The following is a 25488-nucleotide window of genomic DNA, read 5'->3' as shown; positions in this document are numbered from 1 at the left end:
CCAAACTGGGCCCATGATTTTGTTTCCTAGTGTTAGAATGTAAATCGTGGGCCAAAACAGGGTCTCGGGATTAGTGTCAGAGCCTAATCCCGAGACTCCCTTTAGGCTCCACTATTGGGGGTCTCTTTTGTCTTTTTACCTTTTCCTTAATCCCTATATTCTGTATCCCTTTTCTCTCCTCTTATTCATTGAATACGATTGACTCTTGTGGCTGCAACTCTTCTCTTCCTTTTTCTTCTTCTTCTTCTCTCCTTCCCCTTCTCCGATTTTCGTAGGTACAATAACATGGTATCAGAGCTGACTTCCTAGGCCTGGTACAAGTCTGTGCAAGTCCGTCTTCTCCTTTCTTCCTATTTTTTTCTGTTTCTTTCTCTTCTGCAATTTCTGGTTACCTCAACTAGAGGTTCATGAACTTAAGGGAGTGATCTTTCACCCCTGCAATTTTGTTGGTGTTGGTTGATTGCGGATAGAGTGCATATCATGTAAATCTGCTATTCTTCAACTCAAAGCAGATTTGTGAGTTGTTCATGGTGATGTTTATGATGGTGTGATTGGCGATCGATTGCCACAAGTGCTTATTTGGTGTTTGTTGAAGATTCAAGTCATGGGGGCAGCAATCCCATCGTATTTTCTTGCAGTTGTGATTGATGTTTGATGGTTTGATTGCCGGCAGCAGCTATATTGGTGTGATTCGATTGGTGGCAGCAGGTGTTTTGGTGTTTGTGGAAAGCTTTTGGGTGCAGTGTTTTCTCTTTATATTGGTGTTTGTGGAAGTTTTGAGTCCTTCTTCAAAGGGACAACATGGGTTACGAAGATAAGGGCAGTGCGATGGTCACTGAAGTAGTGTCCTCTTCTTCCAATTGAATCATGGAGAAGAAACTTGATGGTATTACCAATTTTCAGCAATGGCGGAAAATTGTGAAGCTGGTTCTAACAGGTCGAAATCAGCAACTACACTTGACAGGATCCACACCACTAGATGATGCAATGTGGGAAACTGTTGATGCCAGAATTCTTGGGCAGATGTTGAATTTGATGGAGAATCATGTTGTGGATTTTGTTACCCACATCGACATTGAAGGATTTGTGGGATTATTTGGGGGTACTTTACTCTGGTCAAAATAATTTGTCCAGAATTTATGAATTATCACAGGAGTTCTATAGAACTGAAAGAAAGAGTCGCTCTATCTCAGTACTTTGCTGACTTTAAGCGAATGTATGAAGAATTGAATGCCCTTCTCCCTATTTCGTCAGATGTGAAGCAGATGCAAGTTCAAAGAGAACAATTAGCGGTTATGGGATTTTGGGAGGACTTGGGAAGGAATATGAGTCTGTTAGATCACAAATTTCGGGTAGTGAGAATATTGCCTCTCTCCCAGATACGTTTGTCCGTGTTCTTCGCGTATCTCGTGAGAGTTCTCGTGACTCCACACCAGCAGCTGAGAGTTCTGCCATAGTTTCACAAACTGGGGCTGGTGGTGGTAACCGTGGGGGAAGTTGTGGACGTGGGACTGGTCGTGGAGGTGGTCCAAATCAGCCAAGTAATAGCCACAATTATGGGCAGTCCAATGCCCCTTCTGATGGTTCGGGTGCTGTCTGGACTTGTCATCATTGTGGTCAGCTTGGCCACATTCAGAGATTTTGTTGGAAGCTTCATGGGAAGCCTGGACAGCAGCAATTTGCAAACTCCGCTGCCAGTAGTGACTCAGTCCCTCAGTCTCAACCTCCTGAGGGAAAAGTGATTGTTATGTCAAACGAAGAGTATACCCGGTACAACCAATTTCAGATTTCATAGCCTACTTCTTCCACTGCTACTTTGGTTAAGATAGATAATGCCACTGCGTGCCTTTCTGCTGCTTCCCGTCCCTTGATCATTGATTCAGGGGCATTAGATCACATGTCAGGAATGTCAGATATTTTTTCTTCTTTGTCTCCGTCATCATCTAGTGTTACCTTAGCTGATGGGTCTTTAGTAAAGGTTAAGGGCACTGGTACTGTACATCCTAATTCTTCAATGTCCTTGTCCTCAGTTCTCTACCTTCCAAAATTTCCATTTAATCTCATGTTTGTAAGTAAATTAACCAATACCTTTAATTGTTCAGTGACATTCTACCCTGATTCATGTGTTTTTCAGGATCTTACTATGAAGAAGACGATTAGTAGAGGACGTGAGTCAGGGGGGCTGTATTTACTTAAAGGCTCTCAGTCTGTTGCTTGCTCCAGTGTTGCTTCTCACCATTAGATCCATTGTCGGTTTGGTCACCCTTCTTTGGAAAGTCTTAAGAAATTAGATTTTAGTTTTCATTCTCTTTCTAGTCTTGAGTGTGAGTTTTGTCAATTTGGGAAACTTCACCGTGTGAGTTATCCCTTTAAAGTCAATAAGAGATCTATATCTCCTTTCTCTTTGGTCCATTCTAATGTTTGGGGTCCGTGTCCTGTTGAATCAAATTTGGGTTTTAAGTATTTTGTCACTTTTGTTGATGATAATTCAAGGATGACTTGGTTATATTTAATGAAAAATCGATCTGAATTATTTTCAATATTTTGTGCCTTTGTTTTTGAAATTCGAACCCAGTTTGGTGTGAACGTGAAAATTCTTCATAGTGATAACGCCAAAGAGTATTTTTCGGCTCCTTTTTCTGCTTTTATGGTCTAGCATGGTATGATACACCAATCTTCTTGTTCTGACAGACCACAACAAAATGGTGTGGCAAAAAGGAAAAATCGCCATCTTATGGAGGTTACCTGTTCCATGTTATTTGAGATGAAGGTTCCCAAAACTTTATGGGCTGATGCTGTACTTACTGCAGTTATCTTATTAATCGCATGCCTTCATCCGTTTTGCAGGGTAAAATTCCTCATTCTTTATTGTTTCCAACTAAGCCTTTGTTTGCTTTGCCCCCTCGTATCTTTGATTGTGTCTGTTTTATTCGTAACTACAAACCTGGTCTATCTAAGTTAGATCCAAAAGCTATTAAATGTATGTTTCTTGGATAATCTCATACCCAAAAGGGGTACCGTTGTTATTCACCATCTTTGTGCAATTATTTTATTACTGCGGATGTATCCTTCTTTGAATCTTCTCAGTTGGACGATGGCTTCCTTGTGTATATTGTTCTGTCACGTGATCCATTGCCACCAGCCCCTGCACAGGAATTGCCGCCAATCCAAGTGTATATTCATTGCCACAAAGTAGCTGCTGCCCCTCCAATTCTCACTGACTCAACCACGTCTTCCTCTGCTGCAGATCCTACTATCGATACCCCTCCAGTTGAGCCAGTTACTTCTGATCTTGACATTCCAATTGCTAAACGAAAAGGTATCCGTAGTTGTACTCAGCATTTCATTATTTTCTATCTATTGTTGAGACCTATCCACTTACCAAGTCTGTGACAGAGGCATTGTTTAGTCCTGGCTGGAGGACAACTATGGAAGAAGAATTAAAGGCGTTAAAGGTGAATGATACTTGAGATATGGTACCGCTACCTCAAGGAAAAACTGCAATTGGTTGTTGATGGATGTATGCAGTGAAAGTAAATCCAGATGGTTCTCTTGCCCGTTTGAAGGCAAGACTTGTTGCTAAAGGATATGCACAGGTGTATGGTGTAGATTATTTAGACACCTTCTCACTTGTTGCCAAGCTTACCTCTGTTCGAATTCTGATCTCTCTTGCAGCAACATTTCACTGGCCTTTATTTCAGCTTGATGTCAAGAATGCATTCTTACATGGTGCTCTGCAGGAGGAGGTCTATATGGAGCAACCACTAGCGGTTTGTTGCTCAGGGGGAGTCTGGACTGGTGTGTAGACTAAAAAAGTCATTGTATGGACTAAAACAGTCCCCCCGTGCGTGGTTTGGCAGATTTACTGAAGTTGTTCTTGCTTTTGGCCTATTAAGGTGTGGAAGTGACCACTTGTTCTTTCATAGACAGTTAGGTGCAGGGAGGATTTTTCTAATTGTGTATGTTGATGATATTATCATCACGGGTGATCATTCCGTTGGTATAGATGAGTTGAAGTCATATCTTCAACAAAAGTTTCAGACTAAAGACTTGGGGAAGTTCAAATATTTTTTGGGAATTGAAGTGGCTCAGTCTCAGAAGGGAGTGTTTCTGTCATAGCGAAAGTGTGTGCTGGACCTACTCACTGAAACAGGAATGCTCGGTTCTAAACCTATTGACTCACCAATGGATCAAAATGTGAAACTTGTTGCTGAAGAAGGAGATGTTCTCGATGACTAAGAGAGATATAGGAGATTGGTGGGTAAGCTGAACTACTTGACGGTTACCCAACCTAACATTGCCTTTCTAGTTAGTGTGGTGAGTCAGTTCCTTTCCTCTCCTCGGACCTCTCATTGGGATGCAGTTGTTCATATTATACAATATCTTAAAAAGGCTCCAGGTAGAGGAATTGTGTATCGAGGTCATGGCCATAGCAGAATTGAAGGGTTTTCAGATGCAGATTGGGTAGGATCTCCAACTGACGAGAGATCGATACTGAGTACTGTATTTTTGTTGGAGGAAATTTGGTGTCATGGAAGAGCAAAAAACAGAGTGTGGTGGCTCCTTCCAGTGCTGAGTCATAATATAGAGCTATGGCACATTTGACATGTGAGTTAATGTGGATACAACAACTATTGTTTGAATTGGGATTTCAAGACCCTAGTTCCCATACATTTATGGTGTGATAACCAGGCATCGATTCATATTGCTTCTAATCCTGTGTTTCATGAGAGGACGAATCACATTGAAATTGATTGCCATTTTGTTTGAGAAAAGATGCAGAGTGGGTTGATTCTTCCAAGGCATGTTCGAACTGGAGGGCAGCTTGCAGATGTATTTACTAAGTCATTGGGTAATGGTAGGTTTGAGTATATTTGCAACAAGCTAGGCATGATTGATATATATGCTCCAGTTTGAGGGGGAGTGTTAGAATGTAAATCGTGGGCCAAAACAGGGTCTCGGGATTAGCGTCAGAGCCTAATCCTGAGACTCCCTTTAGGCTCCACTATTGGGGGATTCTTTTGTCTTTTTACCTTTCCCCTAATCCCTATATGCTGTATCCCTTTTCTCTCCTCTTATTCATTGAATACGATTGACTCTTGTGGCTGCAACTCTTCTCTTCCTTCTTCTTCTTCTTCTCTCTTTCCCCTTCTCTGATTTTCGCAGGTACAATAACACCTAGAAAAACCATAACTGAGAACCACAGGTTTAGTTTGAACTAGAAAAACTGGTCCGAAGCTGGACCAGGTTGAGCCACAGGCCATTCTTCTTCTCTTGTAGTCTGGTGATGCAGTTACTCGTTGGGTTGAGCCTTGAGTTTATCTTTATTTGTTTTATCCTTGATTAGAAGTTGAGTTAATGTTGATTTCTGTTTCAGTTTAGATTAGAAAGAGTCAGAGTCAAGTAGTCAACTTATGTTTCAGTTATAGAATAGGATTAGGATTTCTTCTTGCTTAATTCTATAAAAGAGCATGTACCTAACGATCGGGATTAGTGTTTTTGGAATAAAGAGTTTTTTTTTTTTTTTTGAGTTGAAACTGATGGCTGCCGTGAACTGTGTGCACCTTTCTCTCCTCCACTGATCTTCTTCTTCTCTCCCCCTCTTTAAGTCCAGCTGTCCAGGTACATTCAATTCATACTCCTTTCCTCCTTTCCTTTCTTCCTTCTCCTGTTCTTATCATCACTTCAGTACACTGTTCTAGTGTTAGATCTGATTTAGCAAGAGTGGAGTATGGTTGTCTCGACGTCTAGGCGAACCAAGGCGTTGGAGAGGGTACAAAATCAAGGCGACACCAACAAGGCGCCTGGGCGCCTAGGCGTTTCCTTGACGCAGTGGATTCAATCTCTCTTGTAGCTTTCCCTTTCAGTCCCAGATTCAGGGATCTAAACCCCCACCTTAGGCCTAGAATCTCGTCCTCGATCGATCCCTAAACTGTGTGTTATCTCCTCACATTTCAGACCAGCCCTGTAAATATCGCTTGGCCCTATTGCAAGAAATTCCCTGTGATTTGTTGGTGACTGTTTCGAATACCTCCTTTCCCTCTTTTTCACGATATAATATCTTAAGGGTCAGTTACATCTTTGCCCCTTCTTTTTGTTAATTCAATTTTTTTTCTTTCATTTGCTCCTCTTCCTAACCTCTCCCTCTTTATTTATTAAAAATCCCTTCTTTATCTTCTCACTTTTGTCTACCCAAATACACTATTAAGATTCTTCCACTGGTCTTATATACTTCCAAATATTTATTATTTTGCCACTAGTGCTTTGATTTGAGCTATTTAACACTTGGATGGGCCCAAAGTGAACCCATATACTGGTTCCATCTCCATCTACCCTGATAACTATGCTGATGATTGCATTGTTGATAGAGTTACTCAGGTATGATTTGACACTCAATATTTGGTGTTACATTCTACGTATTTGATGGTTTCCCAAGTTGTTAGTGCATACATATAAAAGCAATAAGAACTCTTTGGTTTCAGGGAAGTATTCTATCTTTCATGGTTTCACAACTTGGGTCCTTTGTCACGCTGTGAACTCTTTTTCCTTGTTCTCACAAAATTATCATTTAAAAAATTTATCATGTTTCCTGTTCCAATAATAACATCTAATTATAGAGGCTGGTTAAATATTCTCTGTTTTCTCCTGCCTATTTTCTGGAGGAAGTTGGTAATTTATAGTGCCCATTTTGCTTCACAGCATAAGTGCTACATCGTTGCCACATGTGATCGAGACTTAAAGCGGAGAATTCGCAAGGTATAGCACTAAATTGGTTTTAATATTATTTAACTTCTCATTTTAGCTGTGTGAAATGAAAAAGCAAACTCTTACATGAAATCGTATGATAATAAATGGATACCTGGTGTGCCAATCATGTATATCACTCGACGTAAGTACTCAATTGAACGGTTGCCTGAAGCAACAATTGGTGGAGGTAAGACATGAGCTTTTACCATTGAAATCTTTAATTTAAATTCTGTGTTGCTTCCTTTAAGTCATGGAGAACTCTCATGCTTGGTATTTTCTTTCCAGCTCCAAGATACTGATAATGCTGATCTGATCTTTAGCTAGGGGAAGAGCATTGGTTTTGTTCCATTTCTAGTTTTTGGAGAACATTTGTTAGCTGAGAATTTAGTGGAGTAGTTCTTTCCCAATTTTGTAGGAAATTTTCCCGTTGGATATTTAGTTCCATATCATGTAATTCAATTTACACTAAAAATTAGTGATATTAAAGCCATGGAATGGAACAGTATACCATTATGTATAGGCACAGGTGGAATGCTAGTTTGACAATTGACATGGGAAAATACTAACTTGGATGAGTTTTATTGTGGTCACAAGATCAATAACAAAAATTGTCTAGTGTTGTGTAAGAGGTGACCTTCTGTACAACTTATTGGTAATAAATGTTCTGGGGAAAATGCTAGGAACATGCACATAGCTGGTAATAAATGTTCTAGTGTTGGCTTCAAGACTTCAGTTCCAGTTTGGCAAGTTGGGCACTTCAATCAAGATTTTCGTGCATCAACTTGAGGGGGAGTAATGAAGATAACGGTGAACCGGGCCTATTACTTGCCACCAAGAATAGCTGGTGGTAAGGGTACCTTGATTTTCTCCTATCTCTAAGATATTCTACCATATTTATCTTCTGTAATTGTGCATTCACCATCTATATATGTGGATGCCATTTAATGTAAAATTCATTCAAGACATAATGAAAGATATGGCTGTGTAGGCCTTGGATCCGTGGTAATATGCATGGCTTGGATCTTCCTTCTCTTTATTGATAACAAGAAGTGCATGCCTTGTCACCTGATTGATACAAACAGATACTTGTAGGGCTATGGTCTACATGTGGATAGCCTTCCCATCCAAATGAGGTCCGTTCAAGGGGAATTTGTTTGTGGTGTCGAAGAGGAGAGTATGCAGTGGTAGGGCATAAAATGGAGAGACCAAGGAATTCACTCTACAATAAACCTCTTCATCGTTTGCACTTTGTGAACTCTACTTGTTCTTGAGTTTATAAACATGATGCTGCAACCCTTCTCTTCCTTCCCCCCTTTCATGTAGTAGTTAAAGTGCCATATGTATAACTATGTATCATATATTTGTGTCTATATATAAATGCAAGATAAGGTTCATAAATTAAGTACCATAATTTAAATTTAATATATTTAAGTTAATTTGTTTTTTCTATTTTTTGTATTAAAAATAATACGAAAATTACAAAAATATGGCCAAGTCTGGCCCACCTTGAGCCCAGTAGAGCTGGGCATAGGTTTTCAAAAACCTGTTGTAACTCAGCCCAATTGCACCCCCTACTTATAACCCAAATCTTAACTCAAAACCATAATAATTTTGGTATAGGAGAGTACACTGTGTTTACAACTTGATAGGGTCATTAAAATGCACCAAATATATATATTAATATATTGGGAGAGGGATTCCTTACTAATTACTATGCACAACAATGAGCGTTTGGAGAATGGTATCATCCACATGTCATTGGGCCTACATGATCAGAATAGGAGGGAAAAGGTTGTAAATACAAAGGGTGAGAGGTATAAATGTCATATCTTTCAATCAAATATCCTCCATTAGGGATCTTTATCACCTCCAGTTCCCTGCCTGGCCCAATTCCTCTAACAAGGGGGGCTGGAATGACCACCCTACCCCTGCCCAAACACTCTGCCCGGGTGGGGTCCACCCCCCCTATTAGAGGAACTGGGGAACTAGGCTGGGCCGGGCAGGAAACTGGAGGAGATAATTTTCCCTATAGCTAGTACCTTGCATTTTCTTAATTTTCAAATCTTTATTTTGCCACTAGATGACCTTGTTTTGAATTTACTTTTACGGGCGGAAGTTCTTTGTGCAGCAGCGTGGGCTGCGCCCAGACAAATGGGCTGTCCACTCAGGGGGGCATGTGTGTTTGGGTGCAGCCTGCCCTGCTACGCGGAGAACATGTGGCCTACTTTTATATATTGACGACAACAGATATTTGGGCTAGGCGGCCCCATATTGAAAATTTTTATCCTTTAATATGAAATTTCAAAGGGTAAAGGCTGGGCATGGTGGCGCTGTGCTCAGTCTGTCTGACTCTCTCTCAACCCTATGGAAATGACCTTTCTGCCCTCCCCTCCCACCCTCTCAATTGAGCACAACTGCTACCTCCAAAAAAGCCAGCCGCGTGCCCAACCCTCTCCCAATTTCAAAATATTAAAGGCACCAGACCGTCAGACCACACTACCACTAATTAAGGCCAATGCCATCAAATAATTTTCCTTACTTTTGGGGTTGGGGCTAGGGGAGGGCGTAGAAAGTGAGGATAATCACAGTAGCAAAAGAAAGAGAGAGGCCACATTTCAGGTTGAATAATTTTGGATTCAAATGGTCTTTAACCAAGAATAACCCTAAAGATAATAGGACGAAGTTTTCCCCCACCCATAGAGGATGGTTCACCCACCATTCTAGGGTTCACAAACCCCTCCTAGGATTTTACTATGTTTCAAAATACCCTCCTAATACCTATTCCCATCCTTTCCCTCCTCTCGATCCCAGTCACCGTGGGCGGTGGAAAACTCGATCCAAGATAATATGGCTAATACCATTTTATGTTCATCTTTTAAAACACTTGACCCCATCACATTAAGAGGTTGACTCAGGTTCTTATAAAGAGAACCGTTCTCATACACTTGAGCCGAGCCGAGCCGAGCCGAGCCACACAAATGGAATCCAAGAGAGTTACTCATATATGGGGCCTGATCGAGCCGCATAGATGGAATCCAAGAATGGGACCCACCTCTCTTGGATACCATCTATGGCGTTTAGACCGCAGGAGAATGGTTGTCGAGAATCTGAGCTGCAGTCTCACATCAGAGGGACCTTTCTCCTTTAGCACTACCATTAGACGTGTGGAATAATATTGTACTCCTCTTCTCCTCAGTCCACCCTTAGGCTAGCTGATGGTCTCTTGACTCGACCCTTAGGTCCTATTATGTAGTCCAAACAAAACAAATTAAAAGTGGCCGCTAGCTCGTATGAACACTTTCCTTTCTCATTTCTTCACTCGTTCACATATTATTGCTTTAAATGAAAAACCATTCAAACCCATCAGGTTAGGAACAATCTGAATCTGAATAGTCCAACTAACTAACTATATAGGTCAGACGAAGACTATCAACATCCAATAATGTTTGTTACGGGGTGGAAGGAACCCATGAAAGTCCAATGCCTTGTACATTATCGATGAGGACATTATTCACATCATCACTATCAACAATAATATATAGCATCCATTTCTCCTCTATATATGATTCTTCTGTAGTGGAGATGATTGGATGTGATGAACTAGTTTCCTTGTCCTTGTTTCACACCTACCTACCTAGCTCTGATCATAGTTAGCTTCTCTCATTCCCACCTTGTTGCATGGGGTTTTCTAGATATCATGTGGATGAGAACTGAACAAGTCTCTCGATCACAGTGAACTAATAATGTAAGATTCATGTCTTTCCATAAAAAAAAATTGTTAAAAAAAGAGTGATATGGAACTTGGAAAATGACCTTTTCTTCTCTAAGTCTTCCTTAGACCAGGGAGAGGAAGAAAAGCATCACTTAAATGCTTTTCTCATCATGTGAACATGAGATTCAACTGGGTATATACCTTCCCTAAGCATCAACTAGGAATGTTTAATTGGCAGAATCTATCAGTTTTATTTACACGCCGCATCATGGCAAGTGTAATGGGGTCTTTGAGAGAGAGAATTCCAAAAAAAAGAAGAAGAAGAGAGGGTTATAGAAAGTGTTGTAATAACAAAGGGATCGAAAATATTCTCTTCGTCGGGGTACAAGCTGTGCTTAGACACATCAGGAGTAGGCGAAATAACTGTACCCCATGTGTGTTGGCACTGCACCACAGAGAACATTGATAACAAATCACTAAAGCAAGTAAGACTTGCCCATTACTGAAATATATCCTGATTAGCATGGATTTTATATATTGCAATTATTAAGTTTTGAGTTGGAGTAACTCAATTGATTGGGTTTAACGTGTAAGGTGTAACAACACGAGAAGATTTGTGTGTTGACATTAAGAATTTGGAGGCCATGCCTTCTTAGTTTCTTGGCCTAATGGGTCGGCCATTCACATTTCACACACGACCGTGCTTGACATGGAAAACATAGAAGGGTCGTGGGTTCTCCAAATTGCCCTATTTTAGGTAGAACATATATGGTGACCCATGGATAGGGACGTAAATGGATATCCAAAATTTCGAATTTGATCCGCATCCGTATTCGTTTAGAGATATCTGGAAATAAATCCGAATACTCTAATAAAAATCTGTCCGAAAAAAATCTTAATACTTAATAATAAAAAATTAAATAAATAATGCTCTTGAGGGTTTTTTTTTAAGATTCAACAGGTTCTAGAATATGAGAAAAAGAAAATCATGATCTAAGAGATATGGATTGAGAGTGAATGGTAAGTACAAGGGGGAGGAAGGTCCGAGTTACGCAAGACAGAGATGTAAACGGATGGTCGAAAATCCGAATTCATCTAAATCCAATGTATTCAGCCAGGGAATATCTGGATCCGATCACATCCAATCTATATCTGAGCTGAATCCGATCCGTTTACATCCCTATCCATGGAAGGATATCATGAATTTCCTTATTCTTTCATCCATTTATGAATCTCATGCATTTCAAGATCAAAATATATACTCTACTGACTCATAGAATAGTGTTGAGAGAAAATGTCCAAAATTTGTAATTTATTTAAGGGGAAGGAATTCATATTTATGTCATTTCGAATGGGCATTATACCAATCTAACTGTATTTAATACTGGTTATGCACATGCACAACTGTACACGGAAACTTTTGCCCATTATGGGGAAAAGAATGCTAACCGGGGTCGCGTGGTTCTTGCGCCTAAACACAAAGCAATGCCTTTGTATATGAAAAGACAGTTCAGCCTCCAGTGAAATCGAAAATCGCATCCAAACCAATACCTCTGTGCACATTTTTATTGGCTACCGTGCTGGTCCAATCTCTACATGACGGGTTAGCGTTCTTTTGCCCTTTAAGTATATTGTTGCTTTTGAACTGAGTCAATAAGTAGTTCATATGACTACTTAGTTAAACAACCCCTTAATAGGAAATGCCAATAGAAGAAACGAAGTTTTGAAATTGGACCAAAGGAACCGGGATCAGCCATTTAAACAGTTTGTCAATCCATGATACATTCATTCTTGACTATAGTTCACAGTTAGCGCAGAAAAAATCATAATTATAAGATAGAATTATAGTTGATAGAAAATTACATAATTGGTTAAAAAATAAGGAGAATGATAATATCGTCATTTTATATGTCAGATCAAATTAAAAAACTGAGGCAATTTGATTTTAGAAGTAGTAGAATGAGCAGAAATGGGTAAACTATGATATTAACATCACTAATTAACAAAATTAGGGTGACAAATAAACAATCTTTTCTCTGGATACCTAGGATTAATGAATCATGTGTTTACCCTATCATTATCAGGCTAATTAGACCAGTAATTTTCATGCAAAACCCTTTCTTGTAGGCATATATATTCTTATTTCTGGCCACTACTCATGGTGGCTTTCCTCTTAGAGTTCTTCTAGTCACAATAGCCACTTATTTGCCAAATTTGGGTTAAGGATCTCTTTTGCTTCATGTTTCTCACCTAATCCTCCAGATTGGCTATTAGAAAGCACTGTTTCTTTTTATTTTCTCTCTAATTAATAAAACGGAAAAAAGGTTCTCCAAGCCGTTAGGACATGATAGATTACATCGTTATCCTCCAATACGTATACAATACCATTTTACCGTACATCATTGGTGTGCTCTAAAATCCTCTTCCTTAATAAAAAATTAAAAATAAATAAATAAAGACAAAGCCATCTCCATATCAGTTTTCTTTACTTGGTGACTCACTTACAGATCCTCTCTTCATGATATTATTTTAGAGAAAGAAAAGGCCTTGGTTCTCTCCATGCCTTTTATTTTTTATTTTTTGTTTTTTGTTTTTTCCTTTCCTGTACTTTTCACAGTACAAAGGTGATGAAGTCTTTCAATAATTCACAAGCATGTACAGGAAAGGAGCATGGAAATAGCCAGTCCCTCCTCTCCACCACTTCTCTTCTTCAACCTCGATATAGCCTCAATTATATATAGTTATTATTATTTTTATTATAAATATGAATATTATGGTAATTAATTAGTCTTTTAGTTCCATTAAAACTCAATTAGTTTAAGACATCTTTAACAGTCTTAATATCTTATCCATGTCAACTTTGTTGGCTTTTGAATATTATATTCAATCGTATATTTTATTTAAAGAGTTAATACATGGTCAACCTTTCAATTAAGGTGCCAACAGATTTTACACCTGGCTAATATAGGAAAAATCTGATTATCCAATATTCCAATAGAGTGGGTCAGTAAGGCAATTTTTCCTCATTAGGGTTTTTCCCAATTAAGGACATGTTATAACTAAGGAGAATCTACTTAACATGACCCTGTCAAGGCAAGCTTGCCTTAGATGGTCCACCATTTTGAGCACCTAGCTAGAAGCTTGCTTTGGAATCATAGTTTTAGGTATTGGTATCAGATCGATTGTATCGGTATTGTATAGTTATGGTATCGAAACAAGAAAAGGGGGGAGGGGGAGAGGGAGAATCTCCCATGTAAGAATACATTTCCTTTATTATTATTATTATTTTGGAAGTGAGGGAAAGAGGAGAGAAAGAAAGGGTCTCCATAATTGACCTAGCAAAGAAAGATTTTTCTCATCGTCCTTTTTGTCCTATTTAAATTACCCACTTGTGAAGTATGAAGGTTCAGGAATTTTTATCGTCTACTATTCCCTGCCCGGTACGGTTTCTATAGTCCTCTAACAAGAGGGGGATGGACCTCACGCGGGCAGAGTGTTCGGTCAGGAGGTGGAATGGTCATTTTGCCCCCCTTGCTAGAGAATTATAGAAACTGTACCAGGCAAGGAACCATAGGCGAAGGTCTCGAATCTCTACTACATGAGCGACTATATCAGGTCATTTACCATTATACTTTCAATTGCTAATATATTAAAGTTTTTACCAAAAAAAAAAAAAAAACCCAATATATTAAAGTTGCACTAATATGACGATCACCTCTACATATTATGAAATTTTGGGTCCCAATGGAATTTCTACATTACAGATTAGGGCCATAAGATAAGCTTTAATTTTCTAAGGTGCCATCCCAAAAGTCCTTACCCTTTTTTTCCTGGTAAACACCATGCATGTTGTAAAATCTTTTGATCTGTGATGGTAGTTTTTGAGTTCCCTTCAGAAAATGTTGGTTGAGTGTCAATTTTACTATGTAACTCTTAGTTTGTAGTGATTTCCATTCAAAATTCAAATGTGATGGCTTAAGAGGTTCTATTTTTTTACCAAAGTCGAGGAAAACTCGGTCTTTTATTTTCAACGGAGGGATTGAAGTTTCCCTGAAACTGTCAAATCCAAATTATCAATCAATTTACAAGTCTCTCTAGCCTTGTGGGAAAATTGCATTGTGCAAACATTTCAATCTTAAAGATAAAAGATGATGATATGGATAATATATCTATAATCTTTATACGCGCCATATATTTAGACCGTTAAGATAATCCTCTCTTAATGGATCATGCAGGAAACATTTACCCTTACTATAAGTATCACTATTATGGATGAAAGGAGAAGACCTGTTACGGGAAAAAAGAACACTGGCTGATCACGTGGATCCTATGCCCAGAATGAATAAAATTACTGTTCTCACCCCTCTTTTGATGCCCCTATGCATAGTGTCATTGGTCTCCGCCCTCGGCACAGTGGACAACACGACCAAGCAGTGATCACTTACCCAAAAAATTAATTAAAAAAAAAAAGATTTTTGTGATCTCTACTCAAACAACACTAAATTAAAGAAAAAGTCTGCTCTTGATATGCAAATCAAAGGGGATAAACAAGACTTAATTATATGAAATGACGTTAAAAACACAGGTTTTGCAAGCCACGATGTGTGAAACCTAACTCAGCTTGGAAGACGCAATTTCCCAATAAGAAAATAAACTACAAAAGAAGAGAGAAGACCAGTCAAAATCAAATGCTAGGAAATATGGCTCATCAACATCAAGAGCAGCAACAATGGACCGGAAGAACTTTCCTTCCTACAATTTACAGATACCCCACCTTCCCTTTTCTTCTCTCCTCTCTTTTGTCTTCTTTTTAAGTCATATAACTAACTCAATCTCATCATTTTAAAAAATACCTGAGCCCATATACTCTGTTTTAACATTTTCCCTCACATCTGCTCCTCTTCTGATCTTCTCTGCATCTTTTCTTTCTCTGTTCTTCATTGCCACTACCACCATCATCAGATTCATAAGAGTGAGGAAACTCTTAGAGATTCAGAGATGAGTGATGGTCGTGTTGGGATTGTGGAGAGAGCACTAAGCAGCTTAGGTAAGGGGTTTGACATAACCTCTGATTTCAGATTGAAGTTCTGCAAAGGAAAAGAAAGGTTAGTTTTGATCAATGAAGAAGAGAAGAGAGACCTCACAATTCCAGGATTTGGAGTCCTCAAAGATGTTTCTCTCGATATCAAATGCGATAAAGGTGATCGAAGCCGATGTCAATCTGATGTTCTTGGGTTCAATCAGGTAATGGGTCTTCTCTGTTTTCTCCCTTATTTGTCACTTAAAGCTGAAAATTTTAAGATTTCTTCCTAATAATTCCTGAATCAATTTCCCCAATGATTCATAGATGAATGGAGATTCTTCATTCTCATGAGAATAATTATATAATTGTGATTGGCCCTTTGAGCTTGCATTTGGTGAAGGGCTTCAGTTCTTTGGGCATTTGCAGGGGAAGAGTTGTGTTTAGTTGTTATTCCATTGGGGGTGTTCTTTCATAATCAAGTTTTTTTTTTTTTTCTGAAAGAACACCAAGTCTATTACGTCTCTAACTTTTTCTGCTTCCAAGATATTTTGTTTGCCAATTAATGGTGAGTTGTAGTGGTTGGTAAGACTAGGGAAATTATCTATGAGGACAGCCATACCAGTATATTCCCCCTATTACATGTATTTTTTTCTGCTAAAACATCGCCTATTACATGTTTTCACGTTTTCTAGATGTCCCAGATATCCTTCCTTCTATATAATACATTGGAAACAGTCATATGGGCCTGGCGCAGCTTGCGCTGTGGCCCAAAAAATATTCTCCCATAATAAATTTTGGAAAAATTTTTTATATACGGTCATGTAAACCGTGTATGTGACAGGGTGAGAGTTTCAAGGCATTAAATTTTTTTTTAGCTCGAATATTCTCTGAGACCCGGACTGGCCCCTAGGATTTTATTAAAATCAAATAGAATGAAAGCAATACAAGAGGGGGGGATATACCCACCTTACCCCTGGCCCAACTCAACTGATACTCACACATCAAACACAACAGCTCCAAAGAGCCTTCCCCTGACCCCCCTAGGCACCCTAGGCTAATGCCTAATAATCGGTAATCCCATAACATCTTCGCGGATAATCCGTCGAAGCTGAAGAGGCATGTTTCAAGGCATTAATTAATGGGTGAGGATTTATGACTTTTCCAACTCTTTGTGAGAGACCCTCTCACATACACGATTTACACGACCGTGTATGAAACCTTTCCCCATAAATTTTTAAAGGCCTCTGTCTCACAATTAATAGGCCATGAGTTCGACTCTCCTTAGCTCTTACCTATTAGAATAAAAAAATAAAAAAAATAAAAATTGTAATTTTACTTTTTGTTGTCTTATTCTCAAAAATTGTTTTAGTCGGGGATAAAAAATGATTTTCAAAATATGTTGAAATTGTTTTATCATTATGTCATTTTTGAAAGTTGTCATTGTCCATATGAAATGACAAGATTACCCCTGCATTAAATAATTTTTAGAAATAAGACAAAGTATAAAAAAAATAAAGTTACAACTTCTTAAGATGAATGGAAAATTATTTTTTCCCCTTATAAAACCCATCCATAATATGGTAGTTTATATTCCTCCCAATGGTGGAAGGATCCACTTGAAATAACCTACCAAGTAAACCATGGCAATAGAGTTAGAATAAGTGAATTTTTCCCTATGACCTAGTTTGTTTCATTGTAAATTATTTTGGGTAAATGATATTTTACATCTTTTTTTTTTTTAAATGTTTTTTTTGTATCTTTTACATTAAAACAAATAATAAAAAATCTTATTTTACAGAAAATTACTATCTTTTTACATGAAAATGGAGATTTTTGAAAATATATCAAATATTATTCATTATATAAGTTTCTGTGGCAAATAAAGTTGAATGACATGCATGTAGAAAACTAGTAGATTAGAAATCTTCCCAATTAAATGAACCCTGGCCTGACCAATTTTATTTAATAGATAAAAATTTCTTTTTCTTTATTTTATTTTCTAAAAAAGACCCCCAAAAATGGAGTAGAGTCATGGACTATGGTTGACCAAAGGAAGTGGTTCATCTGTGGTCCTACTCGTTTGGGCCCCATGGCAGAAATTGGTTTTCTTTCATTCTCTTACCCTGAAGCCCCCAAGTTTTATACTTATATTTGGTTGGACTAAGGGAAGTTTAATTAAATTATATGTTACAGATGTCGGAGTACTTAAACCAGAAGGGTTCAGTGGCAGGGAAGATCCCTTCAGGGCTATTTGATGCAATGTTTGGGTATAGTGGCAGTTCATGGGCTTATGATGCATCTGTTACCAAAAGCTTAGCTATTGATGGTTATTTCATCACTCTCTTTAACCTTCACATTGATCGATATCCCCTAATCCTCTCTGATGAAGTAACAAAAGCAATTCCAGCCACTTGGGATCCAAGTGCCCTTGCAAGGTAAACTCTTAATATTCCTTTTTTATAGTAATAAACATGTCAATTAGGGACCTCTATATACTACTTTTTTTTTTTTCAATGTGTCTTGAAATAAATAAAGCCTATTTAACATTTGATGAATTTCTAGATACCAAATGTAGAACCCCAAGAAAAATGGTGTGGGACCCATCAAATGGTTCTAGTATTAAATCACTTAATAAATAAAATGCAAGGAAGAGAGTTCAATGCATGGTGAGCAATATGGTTGAATGAGCAATCAAATAGGAAAGGGCTTTATTCTATCAATTGATGGCTAGCTTTTAGTTGAAAAAGAAAAAGAAAAAAAACTTGAGAAAAGAAAATGTAGTGGAGAACGTGTATATCTTTTGGGGCGATGTTCTCTGCCTGGGAGCACACGGGGGCGCAGGGTGCGCCCAGACACATGGGTCGAGACGGGTGCGTTATTTGTTTATTTAGGGGGCGGGTTGATTAGTTCGCCCACCCCCATGTGTCTAGACACATCCTGCAACCTAGTGCATGCATTGAATTAGTCACATGTCAAATTTCATAATTTGATCAACAAAATACTTTTTTTATGTATTGACATGCATTGTGCATGCGGTATAACATTTTGATCACTATTATGCTCTCTCCCGTGATCGTGATTTTCAAACCTCTTTATTTTGCTATTTGACATACCTTGTTTAGGTTTACATGTGAGCATAGGACCTTGAAATCTATTTGATTACAAAATTTAGTTCTTTTCATATTTGCCACATGATAAGCAATTCTAATAAATTTTGGGCCCTTAGAAGATATGATATAGTGCCATTAACAATCTATTTTTACTTTTGAACAGTTGTGTAAAGACCTATATTCCATCCACTATAAATACATTGCCTATCTTTTACCAAAAAAATAAAAATAAATAAATACATTGCCTATGGTATGAATTAAATAAGCCAAGTCAGCTCTAAAGTGACTAATTTGTTTAAACTCAGCTTAATTCAAACCTTTTCAAATTAAATGTATTCAACTAAATAATTCTGTTTTGTCATTCAACTCTATCTAAAGATTTTTTTTATTTTTTTTTCCAAAATCCATTTAACTATGGAATCTTAGTCCAATTGCTTCTGTTCAGATTCATGAACCAAAGATATAGCTGAAAACATTGACTTGAGCAAGCAGAGCTTTCTGACCAAGCCAAATTTATTATATTTTAGGTTTTTTATAAAGGAAAAAAAAAAGGATATTTTTTTAGAGAGAAAGAATACCACCGGTCGCGTAGCGCATGCCGTCCTTGTGCCGAGACATAGGGAGTGTGCATAATGACTGTCGCACTCCCTGAAAAGATGGAAATGACCAGGGATGCAACGGTCATTTCATGCCACTATATCTAAATACAAGGGCAGCGTGTGCTGCGCGACCGGATAGTGTTCTCTTTCCCTTTTTTTATTATTAAAAATATTCTGTGCAAGAAAGTGTTCACTCTTCACTACTGTTGTGGGCTAACGAGTTGAATAATATGAATGTCCCTCCAGACAGTTCTTCCCTTGTTTTGACTAATTAACTTGACAATAACCCCTAAATTGTATTTATCCAAAAAAAAAAAAACCCCTAAATTGTAGGCGTCAACTATGGATTTTTTTTTTTTTCCGGTTAAAAAGAAAAAAGAGCAGAGATTAAACCAGGCAAGGGTTTTGTTCTGGGATCTTGTGCCACTTAAACCAGTTTACCTGGCCGGTTCAAAATGATTTTTTAGAACCATGAGTGGTTCAACCAAAAGAACAAAGCTCTGATAATATGGTTCTATCTTCGCGACAATCTTAATTAGAATTTCAAATTTTAGGGCTTGCAATAACCTAAATTAAGACATTTCCAAGAACATATATGCTTTTTGGAGTGGGAATTGTGGGTTAACTTGGTCCATGTGTGGTCCAAGCTTCTTAGGTTGGCCAGGTCCAATACCAAGTCAAAATTCATTACACCATGTGAAAGTGGACTGTGGGCTTGATTCCTTTTTAGGCCCATCACGGTAGCTGGTTGACTGTGCCTGTCACCTTCCAGGTCAAGAAGGAACCACATTAATTTTCTGTTTAAATATTATCTATTGATATTGTATAATTACCTGCGTGTATTGGTCATAGACCCTCTCTCTTATCTTACCGTTGAACTGGTTTATCTATAAAAGAGGACTGACTATTGGACCGTTAGGCACTTGGGCTAGAAAATTTCCTGGAGAAATCAAGTGATAGGGTCTCATTGACACAAGATAAAGTGACCAATAAAGGGTCACAAAACAGTATCTTTACTTGATAGGTGTTTCTGAATGTAGCTCTATTTGTGTTTCTAGCCATTGATTTTTTTCTTATGGTGCTCGTATCCATAATACTTACACAGGTTCATTGAGAATTATGGGACCCACATAATCGTAGGGTTGGAAATTGGGGGTTTGGATGTGGTGCTGGTTAGGCAAGATAAATCTTCCACTTTGCAAACATCAGAGGTGAAAAAGCACTTGGATGACCTTGGAGATCAATTGTTTACAGGGACATGTCCCCTCTCTTTCTCATCAAACCAGCCCAAGGAATCTCCACGTCCTTACAAAATTAAGGTATTAATGATATGCTCATCCCTCAATATTGACCTTTTTTTTTTTTTTTTTTTTGGTTGAACAATATTGACCTAATCTCCACTAATCTTGTCAGAAGTATTTTGCTCATCCCACAAAATGAGTATTCATTTATTTGATTTTAGTCTGTTTCAAAGTATTATTTGATTTTTAATTCATAGTGGCACGTTAGATTAAATTAAAAATTAACACATGATTAGATGATAATATTGATAACATGATCATAAATTTTGAAAGACACCTTTTCTCTCGTTGTTTATACATACAATTTTATGTGATTGGCTGACTTGCAGGCTCCCGAGGCATTTAACGTTTTCAACCCACAACAACCTATGCTTTTGGATAGCTTCTCCTCAGTCACAGCCAAGGATGTAGGTGATCTTATAGCACTAAAATTTTCAATTTTAATTTTTCTTGGAAGATAAATTAGTGTTTTGCCCTAGGCTCAATTGTATATTGATTAAGGGAAATTAATGAAACTGTAGGGCATTATGGTTATATGTTCAAAGAGAGGAGGGGATCCTACATCCCATAGCCACTGTGAATGGCTTCTAACAGTGCCGCAGAGGCCAGAAGCCATCAATTTCAAGTTCATACCCATATGCTCTCTCCTCAAAAATGTTCCTGGCAAAGGTCTCTTATCACATGCCATTAACCTATACCTTCGATGTAAGTCTTCTTTCACTTGGATATTTTCTTTCGGCCCAGTTTCTCTTCACTCATTGGTGAAGAGAGAATCTCCTCACCATAAGGAAGGGTTTGAGAGACCTAACGTCTGTTAAGCTTAGGCACAACCCTAAAATTATGGGCCCATCATGGGCTCAGACCAGGCCTACTATAAAAACAGGCTGAAGCCCGCTGGGCTTACTATGTGGGCCAGAGTTCTATGGAAGTGTAGTTATTTATTTTGAATATAATTATGCAGACAAGCCACCCGTTGCTGATTTACAGTACCTCCTAGACTTCCAATCTTACAAATCATGGGCTCCCAGTCTAAATGAACTTCCATTGGGCCCAGTCACAAATAGAGGTTTATCGAACCCATCTCTCCAGCTCAACATAATGGGCGCAAAGCTATATGTGAATACAGATCAGGTACTTCTCATTTCACGAAATTAAACAGCTTCAAGATTTCATTATTCTCTTTTGCAACATTGGATATGAATCAAATGCTTTGATTGCCAGGTTACAGTCGGAAGGAGTCCGATCACCGGAATGCGGTTGTATCTCGAGGGCATGAAGTGTAATAGGTACGCAATAACACCGCCTTCTATGTGTCCCCAAACGACCAATGGTAACCCTAGCCCTTCATTCCAAAAAGAGGCAGGCCCTAGGAGGAGAGAATTCATACCCTAGGCTTTGTGCATCGTAGGGGTGCAAGTTTGGCCCTCACAGCCCAAGCTCTCCTTGAGACCAAACAGGGCCTAGGTTGAGATACCTTGGCCCTGAGGGTGGGTCAGGGTTGGGCATTTTCGGCCCTGAGTCAGGGTTGAGGCCTTGGGTTGAGCCTGGTCAGACCCAACTCGACCCTATCTTCTTCTTCCTCCTACCCTGCCAGCCCATGCATCTCCCTTCCCCCCATGGTTAGGGTCAATCAGGGTCAGCCTCGACCCGACCCTGAAGGCGGGTCAGGGTTGGATTTTTCTGACCTTGAATCAGGGATGGGTCAGGCCTGGGCTGTTGCGGCCCTAATCCATATTGTGCTACTTTATGATGAGTCATGAAAATCAATCAACCATGGTTTTAAAATCCAGACGGGATATTGAACCATCAAATAGTACAGTTTTGACTTGATCAGGTTCAATTTGGTTTTCCAATCGGTTTAAATTCTAACCAACAAAAAAAGAAAATTTTAAAACATCAGAAAATAAACACAATCCACTAGTTGTTTGATTCAAGGTTTGTGAAACCGGTTGGTTAGCTGAGGTTTTGCCTCCCATGTTTGGGGGTTCTTTCAAGTATGGAAAGGCTAAACTGGTCGAACCACCTGATCTGATTTGGTTCGGTTTTGAGCGATGAACCAAACTTGGCCCTCAGTTTAAAATGCTGATAACTGATCAGAAAAATTCCCTCCTCAGGTTGGCTATACACCTACAACACTTAACAAGCACCCCAATGGTGCTTCAAGACAAATTAAGAGAGCCATTCAAGTGGCGAAGTTCTTTTGATATCATCGATGATGAGCGGTTTTTCGAACCAATCCAATGGAAGAAATTCTCACATGTATGTACTGCACCAGTAAGATATGATCCAGCATGGGTTACTACAAGGGAAGATACAGTGTTCATTGTCACCGGTGCACAACTTCTTGTGAAGCAACATGAATCTAAAGACATACTTCACCTTCGCCTTTTGTTCTCTGAGGTCTCACATGCTATTGTTGCACGATCCCTATGGCAGCAAGGTCCTTCCAATTACTCTCAGAAGTCAAGATTCTTCTCCACTGTTAGTACATCGTTTTCAGGCAATAACTTTGAAAAACAAAAAGAGCAGCCGATAGTGATTGATTCCGGCGTGTTTCCAATGGGTCCACCGGTGCAAACTCAAAGACTTACAAAATTTGTGGATGTGGCTGAGTTGTGTAAGGGACCTCAAGATTGTCCTGGGTATTGGATAGTCACCGGAGCTAAGCTGGACTTGGAGAAGGGGAAGATTTGTTTACATGTCAAGTTTTCTCTCTTGTGTTTTACTGACGAGTAAGTTTTCCTTCACCACCCATTACTAAAGATATATCACCATTGGTGGTATGACGTTATGATTGGACTCTCGGTTTATCAGTAACTCGCAACCCCCTATTGTTCAAGGTTTTAAATAGTATTCTCTAATCCATTCGATGATCAAATTGGGTGGATGAAGAGATTCCCTCTTGACCACGGGTGGAGACATATTGGGCCGTACGAAAATGAATAGGGATAAAAAGTGATTGTAAATACGAAAGTTGCCATGCATAGGGGGGTTTTTTTTTTTAAAGTTCTTGTGGTCGACAACTAACAGACAAAATTGGTGGATAGGTGCAGTTGTTGGGCCACGTGGAAGAGTGATGTGGCAAATTTTGACTGTTGCATATATATGAAATAGTCTAAATTGGCTATATGTGTTAAATTTCAGCATCAAATTCAATCATTTATCTTCCCATCTACTCCCGTGTATGTCCATGCCCCTTTCATTGTCCTATGCACCATCTTGGTAGTCTTGGTTTTTTCTACTATTCATTTTGCCATAAGGCAAACTCTAGTATAGCCATGCACCCCTTGACCGCACTACAAAAGAATGTCTTCAACTCTAATCTCTGATTCGAAGTTTAAAACCCTTTTTCGGATCGAATCAAAATCGACCGTGAGTGATCCTAATTTTTGATCGTTTCAGAACCACTGATTTTAGGTTTTTGACACTAGATCGTTGGGTTTTTCAAATTTGAGGGTCGATTCTAGGTGTTTTGGGACCGATTTCGATCAATTTCGATGGAATCTAGGTCGCAATCAAGTGAGACCAATTCAATCTTCATTTTTGAGTCAAAATCCTTTCTTGAATTAGTAGATTCAGATAAGAATCAACTATGATTGATCCAGATTTTAGACGTTTTGAAACAACCGATTCTAGGGTTTTTGGGATTGGATTGTTGTGTTTTCTTATTTGAGGGTTGATGCTAGGGTTTTTGGTACCGATTTGAATTGATACCAATTCGATCTAGTTTGAAATTGATAGGGAATAATTAGATCTCTTATTGGGGGGTTGGTGTGTGTGCCAAAAAGTACAGAGATCAGTACTTTGTTGCTAGATTCAACATTAAGACGGTCCCAACTATCTTCAATCATGTGAAGGATCCTTGGTTGAATTGTCATTGCGACAGAATCAGATAGACATTCATGTCTGACAGATGACTATCAATGATTACCCAATTTTGTGTAACTACATGATACATTATTGGGATCTTTATCTCCTCCAGTTTCCCACCCGGCCCAATTCCCAAGTGCCCCTAACAAGGAGGGTGCAATGATCACCCTACCTCTGCCCAGGGGTCCACCCCCTTATTAGAGGTACTAGGGAACTGAGACGGATAGGGAACTGGAGGAGATAAAGATCCCAATAATGTATCATGTAGTTACACCAAATTAGGTAACCATTGACACTCATTTGTCAAACATGAATGTCTATTTGATTCTGACGCAATGACAATTCAACTGAGGATCCTTCATGCGATTGAAGATAGTTGGGACTGTCTTAATGTTGAATCTGACAACAAAGTACTGATCTCTACACTTTTCGGCACACGCACTGACCCCCCAATTGTAGTGACACTTATTACATTGAGGATTATTACATCCGGGATATTGTTCATTTGGCATTCTATTTAGAATCATGTACTTTTGCGTTTATTTCAAGGGAAGAAAATAGTTTAGCTGACTCCCTTGCCAAGAGGGCCCCGGTCCTTGACATGTAGGACTATTATTTGACCTATTTCCACTCCATAGCTTCTAGATGCGACAGTAAAAACTGCCCCTACTAATTCTTTAGTCACAAAATCTTTCATTGAAAAGAGGGGGGAGTTGATTTTCATTTATAGAAAATTTATACCCCGTTGTTACACATCGTTGTAACTCTGTGTGATACATATTGTAGAAGCGAATCATTTAAAAAGCCCATAAATCGATAAAATAAAGCTTTACAAATTTAATATTATGGGAGAGGGTTTTTGCACTGCTTGAGTGCAGCTTCAGGCGAATGAGATAACTCCTTTTGGAATATGACAATAGAGAAAAAAACATTTATGACATATCACCCCCTCACATGAACAGTGATATGTACGTGCTTAGCTGACATTCTACACACAATTGTTACCCTTAATATATACATAATCCAAAATCGTCAACATGTTCAATGTTTTTTACAAGATGCATAAAAAATCCCACAATCAACTAACAAGAATTACCACAATGTAATATTCTCATATGAGAGGACA

General features: G+C 38.6%; 1 protein-coding gene and 1 long non-coding RNA gene across 2 annotated transcripts; both read left to right on the top strand.

Moving 5' to 3' along the window:
- Positions 1–6853: 6853 nt before the first annotated feature.
- On the top strand, positions 6854–7373 carry LOC122656205. Its single transcript, XR_006332059.1, has 2 exons — positions 6854–6934; positions 7033–7373. It is a non-coding gene; the product is annotated as an uncharacterized LOC122656205 (long non-coding RNA).
- Positions 7374–15457: 8084 nt separating this feature from the next.
- LOC122654144 (MACPF domain-containing protein At1g14780) lies at positions 15458–23242 on the top strand. Its single transcript, XM_043848120.1, has 8 exons — positions 15458–15703; positions 17676–17917; positions 20297–20510; positions 20822–20899; positions 21014–21197; positions 21454–21623; positions 21714–21778; positions 22607–23242. The coding sequence occupies exons 1-8, from the start codon at positions 15458–15460 to the stop codon at positions 23226–23228; spliced, it is 1821 nt and encodes a 606-aa protein (XP_043704055.1). The 3' UTR covers positions 23229–23242.
- The last annotated feature ends 2246 nt before the right edge of the window (positions 23243–25488 follow it).

This window comes from Telopea speciosissima, chromosome 3 (genome assembly GCF_018873765.1).
Source record: "Telopea speciosissima isolate NSW1024214 ecotype Mountain lineage chromosome 3, Tspe_v1, whole genome shotgun sequence".
In the NCBI taxonomy this organism is placed as follows: Eukaryota; Viridiplantae; Streptophyta; class Magnoliopsida; order Proteales; family Proteaceae; genus Telopea; species Telopea speciosissima.
Note: the sequence above shows the minus strand (reverse complement) of the source record. Positions and strands in the feature narration are given on the sequence as shown.

Coding starts and splice junctions, on each gene's coding strand:
- LOC122654144 (XM_043848120.1), top strand. CDS start 15,458: ATGAGTGATGGTCGTGTTGGGATTGTGGAGAGAGCACTAAGCAGCTTA. Junction 20,900..21,013: donor CCTCAGTCACAGCCAAGGAT/GTAGGTGATCTT, acceptor ATGAAACTGTAG/GGCATTATGGTTATATGTTC. Junction 21,198..21,453: donor CATTAACCTATACCTTCGAT/GTAAGTCTTCTT, acceptor ATAATTATGCAG/ACAAGCCACCCGTTGCTGAT.